The following is a 20,892-nucleotide window of genomic DNA, read 5'->3' as shown; positions in this document are numbered from 1 at the left end:
ATAGTACCAAAGTGAATGGGATGTTTGGTTGCTTTTTTAATTTTAGAGCTGGAAAGAAAACAGAAGAGAGAGAATAAGGAGTAGTGATGAGGGAAAATATATCTGTTCATCCATTCACCCATTGACTCATTGTACGAGTTCTCTTTGAGTTTATGTAAGAATTTAAGCACTATTCTTTGGTGTTGCAGATTTAAACTGGAAAAAGTCATTGTGTCAAAGCTCAGAAATTTCATAATCCATTATAGAAGACTGACATATAAATGATAACAAAAACAGTTCAATAATAGGTTAAGTGGTAGGAAAGCAGAAAGAAAAAAAAATCTGCCCAGGGAGACTAAAAAAATTACATTTCAGTGATGTCTTCATATGGAAAGCAAAGTGTCAGCTTAAAGAATGGAGAGGATTTTTTGTTTTATTTTGCTTTCTTTTTTTTTAAACTAAAGGGATAAATCTTTATAAAGGCAACTTTCATTCTTTGCTAATGTAAGAGCTAGCAGCCTTGATTTAAGGATAAATCAAGGTTGATTTAAGGATATCTAGAGGGGAAGATATGCATTGAGATTAGGAAAATAAACTGGGCCAGATTGTATAGAGTTACCGAGATTTTGTTTAAAAATTTGGATATTATTCTTCTTCATACAAAGGCAAGGGACACAATTCAGATGAGCCTTCCTAAAAGAGGAATAGCTGCAAAAGGATGAAAACACAAAGCGTATATAGGTCTGGAGTCTCCTCTCCAGAATCCTGGGAAACAGGCATGAATGGGAAATGTTGGGCTTCAAAATAAGAGACCCATTGGTCACTCTCAAATCACTAATGCATGTTTACTTTAAGGAGAACCCTCAAAGAAAACATGAGAGCTTTGCTGGTGCTCAGTGGTAAAGACTCCACCCGACAATACAGGAGACATGGGTTTGGTCCCTGATCCGGAAAGATCCCACATGCCAAGCAGGGCAACTAAGCCTGTATGCCACAATTAATGACCCTATGCTCTAGGACCCAGGAGTCACGACTGCTACGCCCACACCGCAGCTACTAAAGCCTGTGTGCCTGAGAACCCATGCTCCACCACAAGAGAAGACACTGCAATGAGAAGCCTCTGCCCAGCAACTACAGAGGAGGCCCAGCTCACTGTAACTAGAGAAAAACCTGCATAGCAACTAAGATCCAGCACATTCAAAAATAAATAAATAAAATAATTTTTTTTAAAAAAGACTTCTCTTTAAAAGAAAGAAGAAAAAAACATCAGTCCAGGAGATAGTTCTTTCTTAAGACTATCCTTATTGATGATGTATATTCTGCCTAAAAACCTTTTTCCTCCAGTTATGCTTGATGGAAAGCCCTGCTTCTTTCTACCTTTGAGCTATGCATGCAAAATGAAAAAAAAACTTCCATCTGTTCTTTATTACCAGACATTCCCTTAATAGCATATACAGAGTTTATTGCTACAGAAGGTAGCATTTGAATAATACAAATAAAATGCAAATACCAATAATGCAAATAAAATATGAATGCCAAAGAAAGCTGGTAATCAAAATGTCTCAATTTTTGCTTTCAAGAGGATGAGAAAGAGTATGTCAAAATAGTCAAAACAATTGTACATTCTAAAGTGAATCATAAGCTGCTAGATTTGTTTTACCTTGCAACAGAACCCCATACTTTTCATTAAAATCAATTACCCCAGTTTTTGATAGATAGTGAAACTTAGGAGCTAGGTAGAGGCACATTTTAGAAATTAAGTATGTGAATTAGAATGGCACACTAGAAATTAGAATTAGAAAGTACATTTGCCTTAAGGAGTTTTTATTTGACTAGGTTCAAGATATGGCCTGGCCTCTCTAATTATAAATACTTCAAAAGTGGTGACTTGTGAACAATCACAGGAATACAAGAAGATCCAGAACTGTAATAAGGACATTTTTGTTTTTTCCTTTTCCTTCTCTAAAGAGAAGGAAACCTCTGCTTCTTTGTCTCTTTTACTAAAGAGGGGAAAACATCATGACTTCAAAGTAAAATGTCTTAATGTTCATCCTGATCTTCATAAGTGTCTCAGACATTTGGATATAATCCTTTATCCAGCATTGATATATTTATACATGACATTACTGAATTGAAGAACTAGAAGGTGAAGATTTAGATCGGGATTAACACCTCTCTCAACTCAATGATTTAGCAAAGATTCATCCTGTGGTTGTACATTGTCTGGTATTTCTAGGTGGGACAGAACCTACAAAAAGATCCAATGGAGTTGTCCTCTTATCATAGAATCAAATATTTCATTAACCTGACCTAAGAAGAGAATGAATGAGGAAGCAAAGGAAAACAAAACAAAACAAAAAATCTTGAAGAAGATTGGTTGTTTTTCCCTGCTGCCACCTCATCTTCCTTATATTTTGGGAGAATGTTTATATTAGTTAAATTAACATTGAACTAATCAAATTGTAACTTTATTATCAACAGATTCCTCACATCTCCTAGTAAATCAGTGTCAGCTTTTAGAAATGTACAATGGACTAGAAATGGAGTAAACTGTAAACCACAGATTGGCAGATGTTTTTAGTCCTCTTACAAACAACGAATAATCACCATGACAGGGGTAGGCTGTGGTTTTTCTAACCTGCAGCTCTACATTTAAAAATGCCAGATCATTGTAATCTGGCCAAATGCATTTTGGGCATAAAAATCATAAATATGCACTCTAGCTATATAAAGTGGCTGACAGTCTCTTTGAGGCTGTCAAAATGTTAGACATGATTAAGTAGCATTTAATACCAAATAATTTATCATGGCAACCATCATGGGAAGTATTTTCTTTCTTGTAGGTTTATTATACACCACTTTTTTTGAACTTCCCTTGTGGCTCAGCTGGTAAAAGAATCTGCCTGCAATGTGGGAGACTTGGGTTGGAGACCTGGGTTCGATCCCTGGGTTGGGAAGATCCCCTGGAGAAGGGAAAGACTACCCACTCCAGTATTCTGGCTTGGAGAATCCCATGGAGTGTATATATAGTCCATGGGGTCACAAAGAGTCAGACACAACTGAGTGAATTTCACTTCATTTCACTTCACTTCACTATGTTCTAAGAAGAACCTATGAGACAAACATTTTGAAAGATGTAAAGTCAAGGGATTCAATCAATAGAACATTTGGTGTGGAGAGACAACCACTACGAGGTGAGTGGACAGAAATATTAATAATGAAACATTATATTAGGAAAAAAAGCTTTTCTTTAAAATCATGAACTATTGAATACAAAGATACAGTATTGGTAATTTTAATGAAGTTAACCTCTCTGGACATATATGTATATCTAGATACAGTCCTGTATTATTGTAGAAATAAATCAAGTTAGGAAGTTAGGTACAGAACACAAAATTCTGAATTTGATCTTTTGAATGTCTCCATATCTCACTATTTTGTTTGTCATTTAGTTGGAGTGTTTTCTGTAAATTGATTATGCTTACTCACTTAAGACACTTTGGAAGAGTGGAAAGAACATAATGAAGTTGATCCCAGGCTCTTCTGCTTAAAAACACTGTGAACTTGCCATGTTCAGCTGATGCAAAATATAAAATTAACATACTACAAAAGTATGCTCTATCACTTTCAAAATTTCATGTTAGATACTTAAAGGGGTATAAATTTTAAACCCTTCCATGTTAAATAAGTACAAGTTCTTATTATTAGATTCTAACAGCCTTTCTTTATCTTATTTGGTGTTTAAATTGAACAAATATCAACTGTATGTGTGAAATAACTGAAAGTAATGCAGACCTACTTTTTTCCATAAACTGTACACCAAAGGACAGGCCCACTAATAGCCATTTCAAATCACTATAATGAAAATATGAATGACAGTAAAAGCACTGAACCCAAACCAATTGCTATTTTGGAGAATTTCTTACTGAAGTGAGTTGGATTGAATAAGTAGATATTTGTTTCACAGGAATAAACTATAGGTGAAATATTTGTTAAATGGTTAAAGTGAGGGATAACTTAATCAGTAATTTTGTAAAACTATATTTAAAGATGATCATGTATGTCTTAAGAAATTTAGAAAAAGGATGGAGAAAATTTTTATTTTATGTAAAATTACATTTTGATGGTTATAACTAGGTTTAGTAATTGAAGATCACCTCATTCCTTTTTTAAAATAAATCTCATTTAATCTTATCTTTCTTACGCATTACCTATTGCCAATACAATTTATTTAACATCTTACATATTCTGTAATTCTCCTATTCAAACATTATATGTGCTTTTTTTCTCTCTACCATTCCGTCCCCAAATGTTTCCATTTAAAATTTTTAAAGAGAATTTAAATAAAAGATAACTCATATACTATACAATGAATCCAGATGGAAAGTGCAATCTATTTTTATAAAGCAATATTGAAACTCTATATTAAAAATGCAGTGGAATTTAACCAAAGCAGTATAGACAGATTTATGTGTACTATAAATTGCAGTCATCAAAGATGAAGAGTAGTTCAAAATAAATATACTAGCTTTTAAACTCAAGAAGCTAAAAGAAGCAAAACTAAAGTAAAAAGTAAAATGAAAGAACAGATTTTATACAGAAAAACTACAGAAATTAGTGAAATGAAAAGCAAAAATAAAAACTGCTTCTTTGAAGATACAACAAAAATAACAAATATTTAAGTAGTTCTGAAAAAAGTTAAGAAAATTAAAAAAAACAATATCAGGGAGAGAAAAGGCATAGAGATTTAGCAGAGATTAAACACATATGAGGAAATACAGGTGTCTCAGTGGTAAAGAATCCTTTTTCTAATGCAGGGGATACAGGAGACTGGGGTTTGATCCCTGGGTGGGAAAGATCGCCTTAGGAGGAAATGGTAACCTGCTTCAGTATTGTTGCCTGGAAAATCCCATGGATAGAGGAGCCTAGAGAACTATAATCCACGTGGCTGTAAAGAGTGCGACATGTCTGTGTGACTGAGCACACACATTCTGCATAATAACAACTTTCAGAAATTCCTTTCTAAACTTTTATGTATTTGTCACACTTGCATTAATTACCTCAAAAACCTTTTCCCCCAAACCACTTTCCCCCAAGGCTGGATTATACTTTTACTTTTTACTACCAGATTTTATTTATTTTCATCAACTGTCAATTTCTACTTTTTCTTCATGTGAACACTAACTCTCTGAGCTTACTAAAGTAGATTTTTTTAAAGTTCTTAGCTTTCCCTAATTTCCTCTTTCTTTTTTCTTAGCATAATCTGCACAATAGTAAGGGGCTGATGCAATGCAGAATCACGACAAGGAAGAAGAGTGGGAAGAAAGGGAAAGACGAAGAATTAAAAATCATCCTTAATGAATGGGGAGAAAGTCAAAGAAGCTAGTCATTGGGCTAACCGAAAACTGGCCAAATATTTTCAGCTGATAGGTTTTACTCAGTTGCAATAGGTTAATGAATGAGAACCTTATAGTTATTTTGGGCTTGCCTGGTGGCTCAGCTGGTAAAGAATCTCCCTGCAATGCTGGAGACCTGGGTTTGATCCCTGGGTTGGGAAGATCCCCTGGAAAAGGGAATGGCTACCCACTCCAGTATTCTGGCCTGGAGAATTCCATGGATTGTATAGTCTATGGGGTTGCAAAGAGTCAGACACGAGTGTCCAACTTGCACTGAGTGACTTTCACTTTTCGTACCTATGGTTAATTTGATATATTCCAAATAAGCATTTAATAAAATTAAAACTTTTCCCAATAAAGCTTTATAGTTGTTATTGAAGAAAACTTCTTAAACTCAGCATATTATTGTTGCTTTTATAATCATTATTTTAAAATAAAAATGAATATATTGCCTAGTTTTCAGATTAGCCAACATCTCTAATTTGATTTGAATAATTTCTTTTTACTGATTTTCAGGGGCTCAAATATACTGATTCTTTATTATCTAATTGAACAAACAAATAAAATATTATCCCTAGTCTGGATTTATTGAATTAGAGTCTCTGATAGGCAGAACCTGAACTTAAACAATTTCTTCAATGATTCTGATACATACATTTTTGCCATCTAATATCAGAAGACAGGTAACTAACTACAGTGTTTAATATGAGGCAGAAAGAATTCAGGACTCTGGAAAGCTCTGGGAAGTAGTGTGGACACACAGAGTTGGGAGACATTAATTCTGACAGAGAAAACTTCTAAAGGCATATTATAAAGTCTGTGAAGAATTAACACAAAGTAATAAGAGCCACTTATTGAATACCTCACTCATGATAAGAAAAAGTTTCCCTTGAATTTGTCTTATAGAATAAACCTGATATGTTAAGGCAGATTTCCTGACTTTTTCTAAAGAGAACATTTCAGTTTCCTACTGTTGAGTAATATTTAACTATTAAACTTGCCAATGTCTGACACTGTAGTATTAATCATTGTCGTTAATGTCATATCAGAACTGGCACTAAGAGACGTTAATAGTCATTCCCCATCACTTGTTCTAACAAGTTAAAATTGTAATAACAATGTAGTGAAACGAAATAAAATAGAAGTAAATACGGAAAACATCTTCATAATTTTGAAGTGCAGAAAACCCACTTTAGAAACACAAATGCTCTAAGATTCAAATCGAATAGATAATAATGAAGATCAGAATGATAAAACAAAAAATTAGAAAGTTTTAAAAGAATAATTTTTGAGAAAACAGCTACAGTATATAAATAAACAAAACATTAGGGACATTTCTGTAAATTTGCTTTAAGAAGACAAACAACACTTTAAAAAATGCAAAATAGCAATAGAAAATCAATATCTATGAAGAAATGCCTCAGTATCACTGTTAATAATGGAAGTGCAAAGTAAATAATAAGGGGATGCCAATTTTACTTATTAGGAGGAAAAATGTAAAAATCAATGGGCAAAGCAAAGTGGAAATTGGCAGTTTCATCAAAGAAATGATTTGATGTTTACTTCAATTTAAATGTATACATAGACTTTGGCCCAGTAAATCAACTCATAGGCAAGTTTTGTACATTTGCACAAATATAAATATATACCTTATTACGTAAAAAGCTGGAAATAACTCAAAATGTCAGAAATTTTAGCAAGGCAAATAGCCCCTTGTGATGGTTAATTTATATGTCAATTTGACTGATCATAGGATGCCCAGAAAAATATTATTTGGGATATGTCTATGAGGGTGTTCCTAGATGAGATTAGTACATCCTATTGCTTCCATTTTTCTGGAAATCCCTGACTAATATATCACACAATTAGAAGCTACATTCCCCAGCCTTCCTTATACCTAGAGGTAGTCTTTTAACTAAATTCTGGCCAATCATGTGTGAATAGAGGTGAAATTGGCCATTCTGGGCACACATCTAAAGAGAAACTGCTCATTCTTCAATTCCTCTGCCCCCTTCTCCCTTCCTGTGGTCCTTATTGTGGAGAGGGACCAATTTGTCTTGTATAAATAAGGAAAATAGAGGATGGCAGAGCAGCAAAATAAATAAAATCTGCATGCCTAAAAACTGTCTTGGAGAGAGTCATTAAGTCCTCTTGGGACTTCTGTGTGAGAGAAAAACATACTTTCTATCTGCTTGCTGCTGCTGCTGCTGCCGCTGCTAAGTCGCTTCAGTCGTGTCTGACTCTGTGTGACCCCGAAGACGGCAGCCCACCAGGCTCCCCCATCCCTGGGATTCTCCAGGCAAGAATACTGGAGTGGGTTGCCATTTCCTTCTCCATTCTATCTGCTTAAGCCACTGTTATTTGGCTCTGGTTTAAGAGGCTGAAGCGATATTCTAACTAATACAATAGTAAATGCATATGCACTGAACACGTGACACTGCAATGTGAAAATATACCAGTTTTCAATGAAAAAATGTTGCCTGCCATATCAGTAAACAAATGATGTTCAGCCATCAATCCATCACATTACAGCCACACAATGGTGAGCCCAGAGCAAACTGAGGAGATAAACAGGATGCCCACCACCTACCAGTCAACTGCTGCAGCCACCCCAGACAATGCACTAGAGGGGACTAAGGATGAGAAAGCACGGATACCAGCCCCAGATAACTGAAGTGCATATCAAAAGAATAATTTCAATGAGTCCAGACTCTTGCATCTTTTCATACAAAGAAAAGCACTAAATTCTTTAATTTGAGATATCTGGTTTTCTCTAACCAACAGTAATCATTCCATGTTCCAACTACCTGGTCTTTGTTGCAAAAACTGCTATATACCCTGGCTCCTCCCTTACCTCTTGGAGCAGTCACTCAGAGCCATCTGAGATACTGTGTCCTGGGCTTAAGTCCTCAGTTTTGTTGCCAAATAAAACATAATTCTCAACTTTTAGGTTGTGCATTTTTTTCAGTCGACATACTATAGACACTTTTACCAGAATTCAAATACAAGTCCACATTCAAACCCAATAAATCAACATTCTGACATCTCCAAAATTCTGATAAAGATACATATTGCAAGCAAATTAGATTTCATCTGAGTTACATTTTCTTTTTTACTAACCTCCAAAGTATGAGCCATCTGTCAGCTTCATTTCTTTACTGGATTTTGTGATGACACCAGCAACACCATGTTGAATGAAATACATTTTTTTACCCACAGCTCCTTCTCTTATGATATAATCTCCAGGTTGAAACACCTCAAATCTCAACTTGCTCAACATGGCAGTCACGAAATTGGGATCCGCATTAGCAAAAAGTGGCATTGTAGCCACTAGTTTTCGGCAGTTGAAGTTGACTATCTCCTAAAGATGGCAAGAGTAAAAAAAAAATTAAGAGAGATTAATCATATCAGGAAGCAAAACAGGTGCTTAAATTAAGATCTCTATATAGTATAACATTGTAATTTAAATTAAGAAACAAAAATACATAAATTCTAATAATCCACATATTTCTTCAAAGTTGGGGATTATGTTTTATTATTGCATTGAAATGTTGTATTCCTAGCACAGAGAGTAGTATAGGCAAGTATTAAACATCAATAAATATTAATTAAATATATACAAGTTTACCTTTTATAACTTCCCATTCCTTTATCATTCTTTATACAAAATTAGAATTAAAATGTGGAAGGGTTTTAGTCTCCCTTTATTCTGTTTTTATGAAGAAAAGAAGCCACATCACTTCCTATTAACCTTGATGTTATTGCTTCTGTGGCCCATTATGTTGAACAATCTAATTTGTACCTACTGGCTGGAGTTCTGAAACAAGAGCCCAGCTGCCAGTAAAATGCCAACAGCATTCTGATGTTTTTTCTTAATGTCATTCATATTATGGGAAGGAGACTTGATATTGTTCACATTACACAAAGGAGACTCTAATTTGACTATAATCTATAATTATAAATTCAATTTGTTTCTGGGTTAGATCAGAAAATTACCCTTTCAAAACCTCCTGGGTTATCATTGGGAATTTTGGACTGGACAGAGGCCATATTTTCCTTTTCCTAAATTGCTTTATGTATGGGATCGGGTCAGTTCTAAATTAGAAGATTTATATACTAGATTAGACACAGTGCTATCACTATGAACCAAAACAAGGATATGGGACCAACCAGTTTTAATGCTGAAAGTTAGATATGGAACAGAATAAACAATGGGAATCTAAATTTCACTTCAATGCCATTTCTCAGAAATACCTTCTCCAATGTCCCACCTCCACCCCAAAGAACAGGGTTGGACCTGAATTTGTGAGCATGCTTAAAAGACATATAAAAATGAAGTCACCTCTGCCAAGAGACGGAAAAAGGGAAAAAAGATTCAGAGGTATTAAAAGAGAAGGAGATCTGAATTCCTGCTTTAGGAATACTTCTAGATTCCAATATGGGGAAAGAAACTTTCCTCAATCTTCTTCATAAAATAATCTAATATTTGTTATTCCAGGATAGTTAAAAAATTCCAGTTGATGCAGAAGGCACAGAATTTTAAGTCCAACATAGAAAAGAAAGTGTTTCATCCTCAACAATATGCAGTGAATTCAGCAAAGCAGATAAGTATCTCTAATAGTGGAGTTTCATGGAAAGTGGTAAAATATTTAAAAATCAGCAGCAATAACCAGAAAGTGAACATAAAGACAAAAACAAGAGAAAGATATTACATGTGGTACTTGGTACAGCACCATCCAAGCTCTATAATGCACAGTAGACATTTGGGTGGCTATATCTAGGGGCATTTGTGATCAATTTTAACTGGTGTTGAAGAGCTGTGGTTGGAGTGGGGGACTATAGTAAGTTCAGCACATAGTAAGTGTTCAATCAATATGCATAATGTATGAGGAGACAGAAAGTGAAGTCACTCAGTTGTGTCCGACTCTCTGTGACCCCATGGACTGTAGCCTACCAGGCTCCTCCATCCATGGGATTTTCCAGGCAAGAGTACTGGAGTGGGTTGCCATTTCCTTCTCCAGGGGACCTTCCTGACCCAGGGATCGAACCCGGGTCTCCCACATTGTAGACAGACGCTTTACCATCTGAGCCACCAGAAGGAAGGGATAAAAAAAAAGAAAGAAGGAAGGAAGGAAGGGGGCTAAAAGGGAGAGAAGGAAGATGGAGTTTTGGCACTGGAAAAGAAAGTGCTCACAAAACTTGGTTTATATTCCAATTGGGAAGTGGGCATTTAAAATTCTTAGAATGCTTTCTCAAGTCAATAGCTTGAGAAACAAGCCTTATATATAAAAAAATGTGGTTTTTCACTATTAAAAATAGAGTCTTCCATACAAAAAAACACATGAAGATAAAGATGAACCATTCAAGGTACCCAAGGTAACCACATGAATTAAAAGGAGACAGAAATATATTATTAAAATGATCAGATTGCTTGTTTGAAAGTTAATAATATTATGTATAAAATGACAAAAAATTATCCTGAGTAGGAAATTGAAAATAAGCAGGCTCAGGCTGCAGAGAAAATAAGTTTTCAAACAAAATAATAAAATAATCTTTTCATCTATATTCTTTGATTTGAAGTATACAGATTTTTCTCTTCATTGTTTTTTCACTTTTATTTTAGAAAATAATTGAAAATATATTTTACAAGAAATTAAACTGGTCTTATATACATGAGCAATTCTTTTCTATGATGCATCCCATATTCAGGTGCACCACTGGAGCTGCCTTGATTATATTACTGTGGAAATAATTTCATATTATTGTTAATTTCAAGGAATCCATTCATTTTCTCTGTCTCTGTGGAACTTTTACCTCCTTGTGAATTCCTTCTGATTTAAACAGTAAATTCTAATAGAACTTTGACAGAAAAAGACATAATGGGACAGAAAGTTATTGGCATTTAAAAGCTCTTCCTCTTCCCATGAAGTCTGTTTGCTTTGAGGGTATATAGTTTAATGGACTTCCCTGGTACCTCAACTGATAAAGAATCTTCCTGCAATGCACGAGACCCCGGTTCGATTCCTGGGTTGGTAAGATTCCCTGGAGAAGGGATAGGCTACCCACTCCAGGATTCTGGCCTGCAGAATTCCATGGACTGCAGTCCATGGGATTGCAAAGAGTTGGACACAACTAATCGACTTTCAGTTTAATGGAAACAATCAAGTGAGTCTTGAGGTTAGCAAAAATTTTAAAAGCTCTTCTCCATCAATCATATTTCTTTATAGCACATTTTCTTGGAGAGAACATATTTAGTTAAGTTATTAATATCACTCTATTAGTAAAACAAAACTTTTAACACTCCTCCTCTTTAATCACAGGTCCTTATAGCACATTCACTTAAATAAAACACACAGTTAAGTTAAATATATCTCTACTCTCCATCCAGATTCTTTATGGCAGTTGTTCTAATGAGAGTTTTTAGCAACATGTCTGGCTTGAGTTAGGAGCATTGTCTATACGCAATATACTGAGGAACATTCACTCCCTAAGGGAATCGGACACATGGCCCTGACCTTGAGATAATAAAGTATGACCCCATGGACCCACCAGGCTCCTCTGTCCATGGAATTTTCCAGGCGATGGAGTGAGTAGCCATTCTCTTCTACAGAGGAAATTCACAACCCAGGGATCAAACTTGGGTCTCCCACATTGCAGGCAGATTCTTTACCATCTGAGCCACCAGTGAAAGTGTTAGTCGCTCAGTCATGTACGACTCTTTGTGATTCCATGGACTGTAGCCCACCAGGCTTTATCTACCAGTGATTCCTCTTTTGCTCTATCTCAGTGATTCCTCTGTCCATGGAATTCTCCAGGCAAGAATACTGGAGTAGGTTGCCATTCCCTTCACCAGGGGATCTTCCTCACACAGGGATCGTACCCAGGTCTCCTGCATTACAAGCAGATTCTTTACCAACTGAGCCACCAGGAAAGCCGCGAGGGAAATCCACAAGGGAATCAGACAGATGACCCTGACTTTGATGACAAAGTACTCCAGATTACTAAGTTTACTTCATAACTTAAAAAAAGGAAAATTATTTCTTCCCCAAGTATCTTATCATACCAGATAGTATGGGAGAGCTAGAAAACAAATAAACAAGCAAAAACATCAACAAAAAGCCCACACAATGAAAAGGATATTTCAAAGAGGCCAACTAAAAGAGCTACCAAGCTAGTGCTGTAACAACTTGAGTAACAAAACAAATACTGTAATATTGGTTTAACCTCAAATTGAAAGATAAATATGAGCCTGAAAAAAAAAAGTGAAAGAGTTAGTTACTCAGTCGTGTCTAACTCTTTGTGACCCCATGGACTGTAGCCACCAGGCTCCTCTGTCCATGGGATTCTCCAGGCAAGAATACTGGGGAGGGTTGCCACTCCCTTCTCCAGGGGATCTTCCCAACCCAGGGATCGAAGCTGGGTCTCCTGAATTGCAGGCAGATTCTTTACTGTCTGAGCCACCAGGGAATCCCAAAGTATGAGCTTGTACATATATAAATAAATAACTTAGTAAGTTAAAAAGTAGAGGAAAACAGACAAATCTCCTTTTCAAATCCCAAATAAATCAATGTTTATATATTGAAAACACAGCATAATATAACAACAAGACAATGACAATGAAGAATCCTACATTTGATCTTACTTTGACATGTCAGTTTAAGATACTGAGGAACATTCCTCCCTAAAGGAATAGGACATATAGCCCTTTCTTTTTCTGTAGTCCATCCCAATATTTTGCTAAAGTACAACAGGATTATTCACGTTAATTGTTAGTGTAGAGAATACTTTTTTAACTATAGGATATTGTTAAAATGCACATCTTAAACATACACAAATCTTAGATGAATTTTTGAAATACATATGAACCCATATAACCTCCTGGATCCATGTACAGAACAATTTTTAGAAGACTTCCTTTTTTCTTTTTCCAATCAAGCCCAGAGGTTCTCACTCTTCTGACTTTATCACTATAAGCAGTTGTACTTGAAATTCACACAAATGGCGTCACACACTGCAGAATCTCTAATGTCTTGCCTCTTTTGCTCATCATCATGTCAGTGTGATTCATCCATGCTGTTGTGTGGCAGCAGTTGTTTCTTTTTCTATTTCAGGCTGTATTTCATTTTATGACTATGCCACAATTTATTTCTCCATTCCACCTTTCATGACACTTGGGTTGTTTCCAGTTTCAGGCTAATAAAATCAGCCTGTTATGAACATTCTTGAAGTGACTTGTGCACTGATTTCTCTTGCCCATTTACCTTATGTTGGAACTGCTGGGTAATTGGATAATCATGTTTTTAACTTTGGTAGATACCGCCAAAAGTTTTCTAAAATGATTATACTATTTTCCACATATACCTGCAGTAAGTATATTGAGTTGCCCTATATCACTGGAAAAACTTGATGTTTTAACTCTTAATTTTAGCCATTAGCCATTAGGGCTCAGACGGTAAAGAACCTGCCTGAAGTGTGGGAGACCTGGGTTCGATCCCTGGGTGGGGGAGACCGCCTAGAGAAGGCAACTCACTCCAGTATTCTTGCCTGGAAAATTCCATGGACAGAGGAACCTGGTGGGCTGCAGTCCATGGAGTTGCAAAGAGTCAGACATGACTGACTAACACTTTCACTTTCATTAGCTATTAGGAGATATAGGGTTTTACTTTACATTCTGCCAGTGATTAATGTTGCTATGCACATTTTCATAGGTTCATTGGTCAGATGAATATTTTGTTTGGTGAAGTGTCCAGTCAATAGTTTTCCCTGATTTTTCTATTTGAGGAGTTCTTTTTATATTCTTGACAGGAGCTCTTTGTTGGGATATGCACTGCAAATAGCTTCTTCCCATCTGTGGTTTGCCTTTTCGCTCTCAATGGTATCTTTTATTGTTGGTAATTTGATTTCTAGTTTAACTTTATGACAATAAGAAAACATGGGATTTGATATATTTAGATTGCTTCAAGGATTTATTTTAACCATAAATCTGTGCTTTGGAATCACACATATTCTGTAACCTTGGGAAATTTTATGCAATATCTTCTTTGTTATTAAAAATAAGAGCAATATTTTAAGGTTCCTTCTAGCACTACAATTCTTTATTGACAACTCAAGTATCATTCTGGAAAATTTTGTAAAACATTTTGTTCTCTTTCATTCTATATTATTTTATTTCACACAGTATAGCTCTAAAAAGTTTTAAGCGTGGTCGCTATAAATATAATTACCATCATTGCAATAATGAATCATAGAGTAATCTTAACAAAACAGAGTTGCTGCTGCATTGCTAAATTCCTACACCCAACACACTCTGTATTTTTAGACTGTATGAAGCTCACAAGGTTTTCCTTCTAAGAACTTATGTTAGACAGACATTCAAATGGCATCCAATGTGCAGACTTTTATGTGAACTTTAGAAACAACTAAGTGCATATAGTCAAATCTGTATCAAATGATACTTTATCACCTAGAACATCCTATAAAATGGTGCTGCTGATGTTGTCCTAGTTTTTTTCTTTTCAATTCAGTTGCCTGGAATAGGCAGAATCAAAACAGAGCAACTGAGTATGTTAGGGGTTTCTTTAAAGTAGAAATAATTTTAAGGATGAACACAATAAAAATAAGAGATGATATTTATGGGGTTCTTCCTGGTTCCAGGTATTGATTTAAACAAAGCTATACAAGTACTGGATTTTCCCTGTAGCTCAGACGGTAAAGAATCTACCTTCAATGCAGGAGACCTGGGTTCGAACCCTGGGTCAGGACAATCCTCTGGAGAAGGGAATGGCCGTTCACTCCAGTATTCTTGCCTGGAGAATCCCATGGACATAGGAGCCTGGTGGATCACAGTCCATGGGGTCTCAAAGAGTCAGACATGACTGAGTGACTAACACTACTTTAGGAGTGGAGTCTTTCTCCCACTACTACCACAAGTATTAAATTATTTTATCCTCACAAAATCCTACGCCTTAGGTATTATTACTACCCTACTTTATAGAAGACATTGAATAATATGTCAAAGACCACAAAATTTCAAGAAAAACTATGGTTTATTGGATAGCCCAGCTCCCTAACTTAGTATTTTGACCAATTCTAAGAAGTCATTTGCACGCATGCTCAGTCATATCTGACTCTTCACGACACATGGACTGTAGCCTGTCAGGCTCTTCTGTCCATGGGATTTTCCAGGCAAGAATACTGGAGTGGGCTGTCTTTTCCTACTTGAGGGAATCTTCCCAACCCAGGGATCGAACTCATGTCTCCTATAGCTCTTGCATTGCAGGCAATTCTTTACCACTGAGCTACTGGGGAAGCTCATAAGAAGTCATCTTACTTTTGCACATACTACAATTGCTACAAGCCAGAAGATTCTGATGTAAACTGTAAATTTTTTCTTTAGAACTTTACACATTTTGAGAACCTGACATGTGGGGTGGCAAACTGATGGCTAAACACTTGGATGCTTTTATTTCCCCATAGCAATTATTTTTAAAGATCTGGATCTGCTGATCTTTACACTGGCATCTATGCTCCAGTTTGCCAGCTTTTAAGATTTTTATTATTATGATTGGGTCATTTATTTTTCTGGAATTGAGCTGCAGGAGTTGCTTGTATATTTTTGAGATTAATCCTTTGTCTGTTTCTTCATTTGCTATTATTTTCTCCCAATCTGAAAAAATGGGCCAAAGAACTAAACAGACATTTCTCCAAAGAAGACTTACAGATGGCTAACAAACACATGAAAAGATGCTCAACATCACTCATTATTAGAGAAATGCAAATCAAAACCACAATGAGGTACCATTACACGCCAGTCAGGATGGCTGCTATCCAAAAGTCTACAAGCAATAAATGCTGGAGAGGGTGTGGAGAAAAGGGAACCCTCTTACACTGTTGGTGGGAATGCAAACTAGTACAGCCGCTATGGAAAACAGTGTGGAGATTTCTTTAAAAAACTGGAAATAAACTGCCATATGACCCAGCAATCCCACTTCTGGGCATACACACTGAGGAAACCAGATCTGAAAGAGACACGTGCACCCCAATGTTCATCGCAGCACTGTTTATAATAGCCAGGACATGGAAGCAACCTAGATGCCCATCAGCAGATGAATGGATAAGGAAGCTGTGGTACATATACACCATGGAATATTACTCAGCCATTAAAAAGAATTCATTTGAATCAGTTCTAATGAGATGGATGAAACTGGAGCCCCTTATACAGAGTGAAGTAAGCCAGAAAGATAAAGACCATTACAGCATACTAACACATATATATGGAATTTAGAAAGATGGTAACGATAACCCTATATGCAAAACAGAAAAAGAGACACAGAAAATACAGAACAGACTTTTGAACTCTGTGGGAGAAGGTGAGGGGGATGTTTCAAAAGAACAGCATGTATACTATCTATGGTGAAACAGATCACCAGCCCAGGTGGGATGCATGAGACAAGTGCTCCGGCCTGGTGCACTGGGAAGACCCGGAGGAATCGGGTGGAGAGGGAGGTGGGAGGGGGGATCGGGATGGGGAATACGTGTAAATCTATGGCTGATTCATATCAATGTATGACAAAACCCACTGAAATGTTGTGAAGTAATTAGCCTCCAACTAATAAAAAAATAAATAAATAAAATAAAATAAATTTTTATTATTATGATCATTTTTATGTTTTATTTACTTTGAATTAATTTTTATTGAAGTACAGTTGATTTACAGTGTGTTAGTTTCTGCTCTATAGCAAAGTGAATCAGATTTGCCACAGTTTTTAAAACATGCTACTTCATACGATTTGGCTATCTGACTGGCTTTGTAAATCAACAGATTCTGAGATCTTTGAACTGAAAAGCAAGAGACTGCAAGAAGACAGAGGGAGACCAGAGTTTCCTGTTATTGTTTGTGGGGGTACGTCTTGTGTTACAGGAGACAGTATCAAGGTGTACCCTTTACATCTCCCTCTTAAGAAATGTTTCTTCAGTTATATCTCTGGTTCGCCCTACATACCCCACAAAGGAACACTGTAATTTGACAAGTTAAAGATAGTATGTAGAAGGGAAAGAAAGGGAATAATATATATTAGGCACCCATTTTAACTAGGTACTTTACATATTATGCCTCATTTATTCCTGGAGAATAACAACCAAAGGATGAACTTGAATTTGATTGTATTTCCCCACATATATAAAGAATGAAGATAGTGGAGCTGAGAGAGAAAATACATGTCCAAGCCACAGAGCTAGAATACATCTAGGGAAACTCATCATTATTATTTGACTAGCCAACCATTGTTCATTCACTCCATTATGGGCCTCCCTAGCACCTGGGTCAAAGTCACAAAAGCTGAGCAGTTAAAATTAACTCACACTCCTATATTTTGCAATTCTCTATGCTTAGCAACAAACAGTCACTTTTATTATTTCATAACTTTTTTAATCAAAAACTTTACCCATTTCAGATAAATGCCTATTCTTTTTTACTTCAATGTATTTCTACTTCTCCAATGTAGAAGAATGTAGTTTACATTTTAAACTAATTTGAATGCATTTAAACTAATTTTATGCAGTATACACATTTTCAGGGCAGATTATTACATGGCAATATATTTACTGTTACATAATTCTTCAAAAATAAAAAATTCTAGCTAATATATATATTAACTACACATATATATATATGTAAAGGATCTTTGAGTCTATTATATGTGATCCAGTTGCTATAAAAATATAGCTGCTTGAACAATAATTATCAAAAGTTATTTTGAAAACTGAGAAAACTAATGTTTCTTTTATGTACTTATTTAATTTTATCTTCAATTATCAACATTTATTTATATATCTGGTAAATAAGAAGCATCTCCTCTGTCCAGAAATTAGTGCAAAATGTAAATATGCAAGAAGACAAATGAAATCTTGAAGCACAGCTAAATTATTTGAACTCATGAACTCATTTCCTCAAACATGAACTCATTTCCTCAAACAACCCCGTGACATAGTCACAAATGTTGAAGGGAAATAATGAGATATTGGTGTCAGAAATTATACAATAGTTAATTTAAAAATAAGCATCATAAACCTAGAGCCTAAAGATACTTAAAAAGGATGTTAGGCTTCAGGTGGTTGCTCTGAACCTGAAGTTTTATGAGAACAGATATATACCATATTAGTGTCTTATGGGATACAGATGGTGCTTTCATAGGATTTTGAAAGGAGCCATTACCCGTAAGAGGGTAAGTACCACTAGCCTAAATGTAGTATAATGACTTTGATGATGATTATAGTTAATATTTATTGAATGCTTGTGACAGAGGAGCTTGGCAGGCTATAGCCTATGGTGTTGTAAAGAGTTGGATATGACTGAACACTTGTCAGTCAGTCATTGAATGCTTTGGGTTTTCTCCTTTAATTACAACAACCTGATATAGCTATATTATTAACCCAGCAATACAGACGAGCCAAAAATTTTCAAATAGGTTGTCATTTCACAAGAATCACGTAGCATGTAGGAACTGAGTCCAATATTTAAAAGTATACACTCTGTTTCTAGAGTAACCTTGTCTAACCCAGTAGTCATTGGCCACATTGAGTTACTGACCATTAGTAAATATTTATTTAATTTTAACCACTTACCAGCTTTAAGTTTAAAGCTGATATGAGTTATTAGAAAATATTAAATTGTTTGGAAAAACTTGGAAAGGTGACTATAATTTTTAAGTGTAAATTTTATGAAACCTATATACAGATCAAGCAGTATAAAAAATTAACATTCTAACTGAAATGTTCTGTCAGAACGGCTATCATCTAAAAGTCTACAAATAATAAATCATGGAGATGGTGTGGAGAAAATGGAACCCTCCTAAACTGTTGATGAGAATGTAATTTGTTCTTGCCACTATGGAGAACAATATGGAGGTTCCTTTAAAAAACTAAAAATAGAGCTACCATATTATCCAGCAATATTAATTTTGGGCATATATCTGCAGAAAACGATAATTCAAAAAGACATAGGCACCACAGTGTTCACTGCAGCACTGTTTACAACAGCCAAGATATGAAAGCAACCTAGATGTCCATCAACAGATTAATGGATAAAGAAGATGCAGTACATATATACAATGAAATATTACTCAGCCATAAAAAGAATGAAATTACGCCATTTGTAGCAACACAGATGGACCTAGAGACTGTCATAGTAAAGCAGACAAAGACAAATACCATATGATATTGCATAAATGTGGAATCTACAAAAAGGATGCAAATGAACTCTCTTATGAAACAAAAACAGATCCACAGACATAGAAAACAAACTTATGGTTACTAAAGGGAAATGGGAGGGGGAGGGAGGAATTAGCGGTTTGGGGTTAACATACACACACTATTATATATAAAATAGATAACAGACAAGGATCAACTGTATAGCCCATAGAACTATATTCAATATTTTAAATAATCTATAAGCAAAAAGAATCTGAAATGAATATGTATACTTACATATGTGTGTATATATGTATGTGTATATATATATATATACATATAAAACTGAACTACTGTGCTGTGTACCTGAACAACATTGTAAATTAATTACACTTCAACTTAAAAAATAGAGCTGATTCTGTACTTAATCTAAAAAAATGAATGCAAACTATCTCATTAGGTATTTTAAAAATTGATTATATTTTGAAATTATAATATGATGAATATACCGAGTTAATAAAGTTTATACTACTTAGTTTCACACATTTATTTTTAAAATGTCACTGCTAGTGTGAAGTAAAGTGGGCCTTAGGAAGTATTACTACAGATAAAGATAATGGAGGTGATGGAATTCCAGCAGAACTATTTAAAATTCCAAAAGATTATGTTGTTAAAGTGCTGAACTCAGTATGTCAGCACATTTGGAAAATTCAGCAGTGGCACAGGACTGGAAAAGGTCAGCTTTCACTCCAATCCCAAAGAAGGGCAATGCCAAAGAATGTTCAAAATACTGTACAATTGTGTTCATTTCACAGGCTAGCAAGCTTATGCTCAAAATTGTTCAAGCTAGGCTTCAGCAAAACATGAAGCAAGAACTTCCAGATGTATGAGATGGGTTTAGAAAATGCAGAGGAACCAGAGATCAAATTGCAAATATTCGCTGGATCACTGGGAAAGCCAGGGAATTCCAGAAAAAAATCTACTTCTGCTTCACTGACTACACTAAAGCCTTTGACTATGGAGATCGTAAGAAACTGGAAAATTTTTCTTAAAGGCATGGGAATACCAGATAGCTTACCTGCCTCCTGAGAAACCTGTATGCATGTCAAGAAGCAACAGTTAGAACTGGATATGGAACAGTGGACTGGCTCCAAATTGGGAAAAGAGTACGTCAAGGCTGTATACTGTCACCTTGAATATTTAACTTATATGCAGAGTACATCCTGTGAAATGCCAGGCAAGATGAATCACAAGCTGGAATCAAGACTGCCAGGAGAAATATCAATAATCTCATATGTGCAGATGATACCACTCTAATTGCAGGAAGCAA

At 35.5% G+C, this 20,892-nt stretch overlaps 1 protein-coding gene across 1 annotated transcript in view; it reads right to left on the bottom strand.

Moving 5' to 3' along the window:
• The window catches only part of HCN1 (hyperpolarization activated cyclic nucleotide gated potassium channel 1), a 446,804-nt gene that overhangs the window by 46,462 nt on the left and 379,450 nt on the right, over positions 1 to 20,892 (bottom strand). The window contains exon 6 of the mRNA XM_043489086.1: positions 8,496 to 8,736. Within this exon, the coding sequence (XP_043345021.1) occupies positions 8,496 to 8,736 (241 nt within the window). The remainder of the gene's footprint in view (positions 1 to 8,495; positions 8,737 to 20,892) is intronic.

The sequence above is a fragment of the Cervus canadensis genome, chromosome 16, assembly GCF_019320065.1.
Source record: "Cervus canadensis isolate Bull #8, Minnesota chromosome 16, ASM1932006v1, whole genome shotgun sequence".
NCBI classification, from domain to species: domain Eukaryota; kingdom Metazoa; phylum Chordata; class Mammalia; order Artiodactyla; family Cervidae; genus Cervus; species Cervus canadensis.
This window is presented reverse-complemented; position numbering and strand designations above follow the sequence as displayed.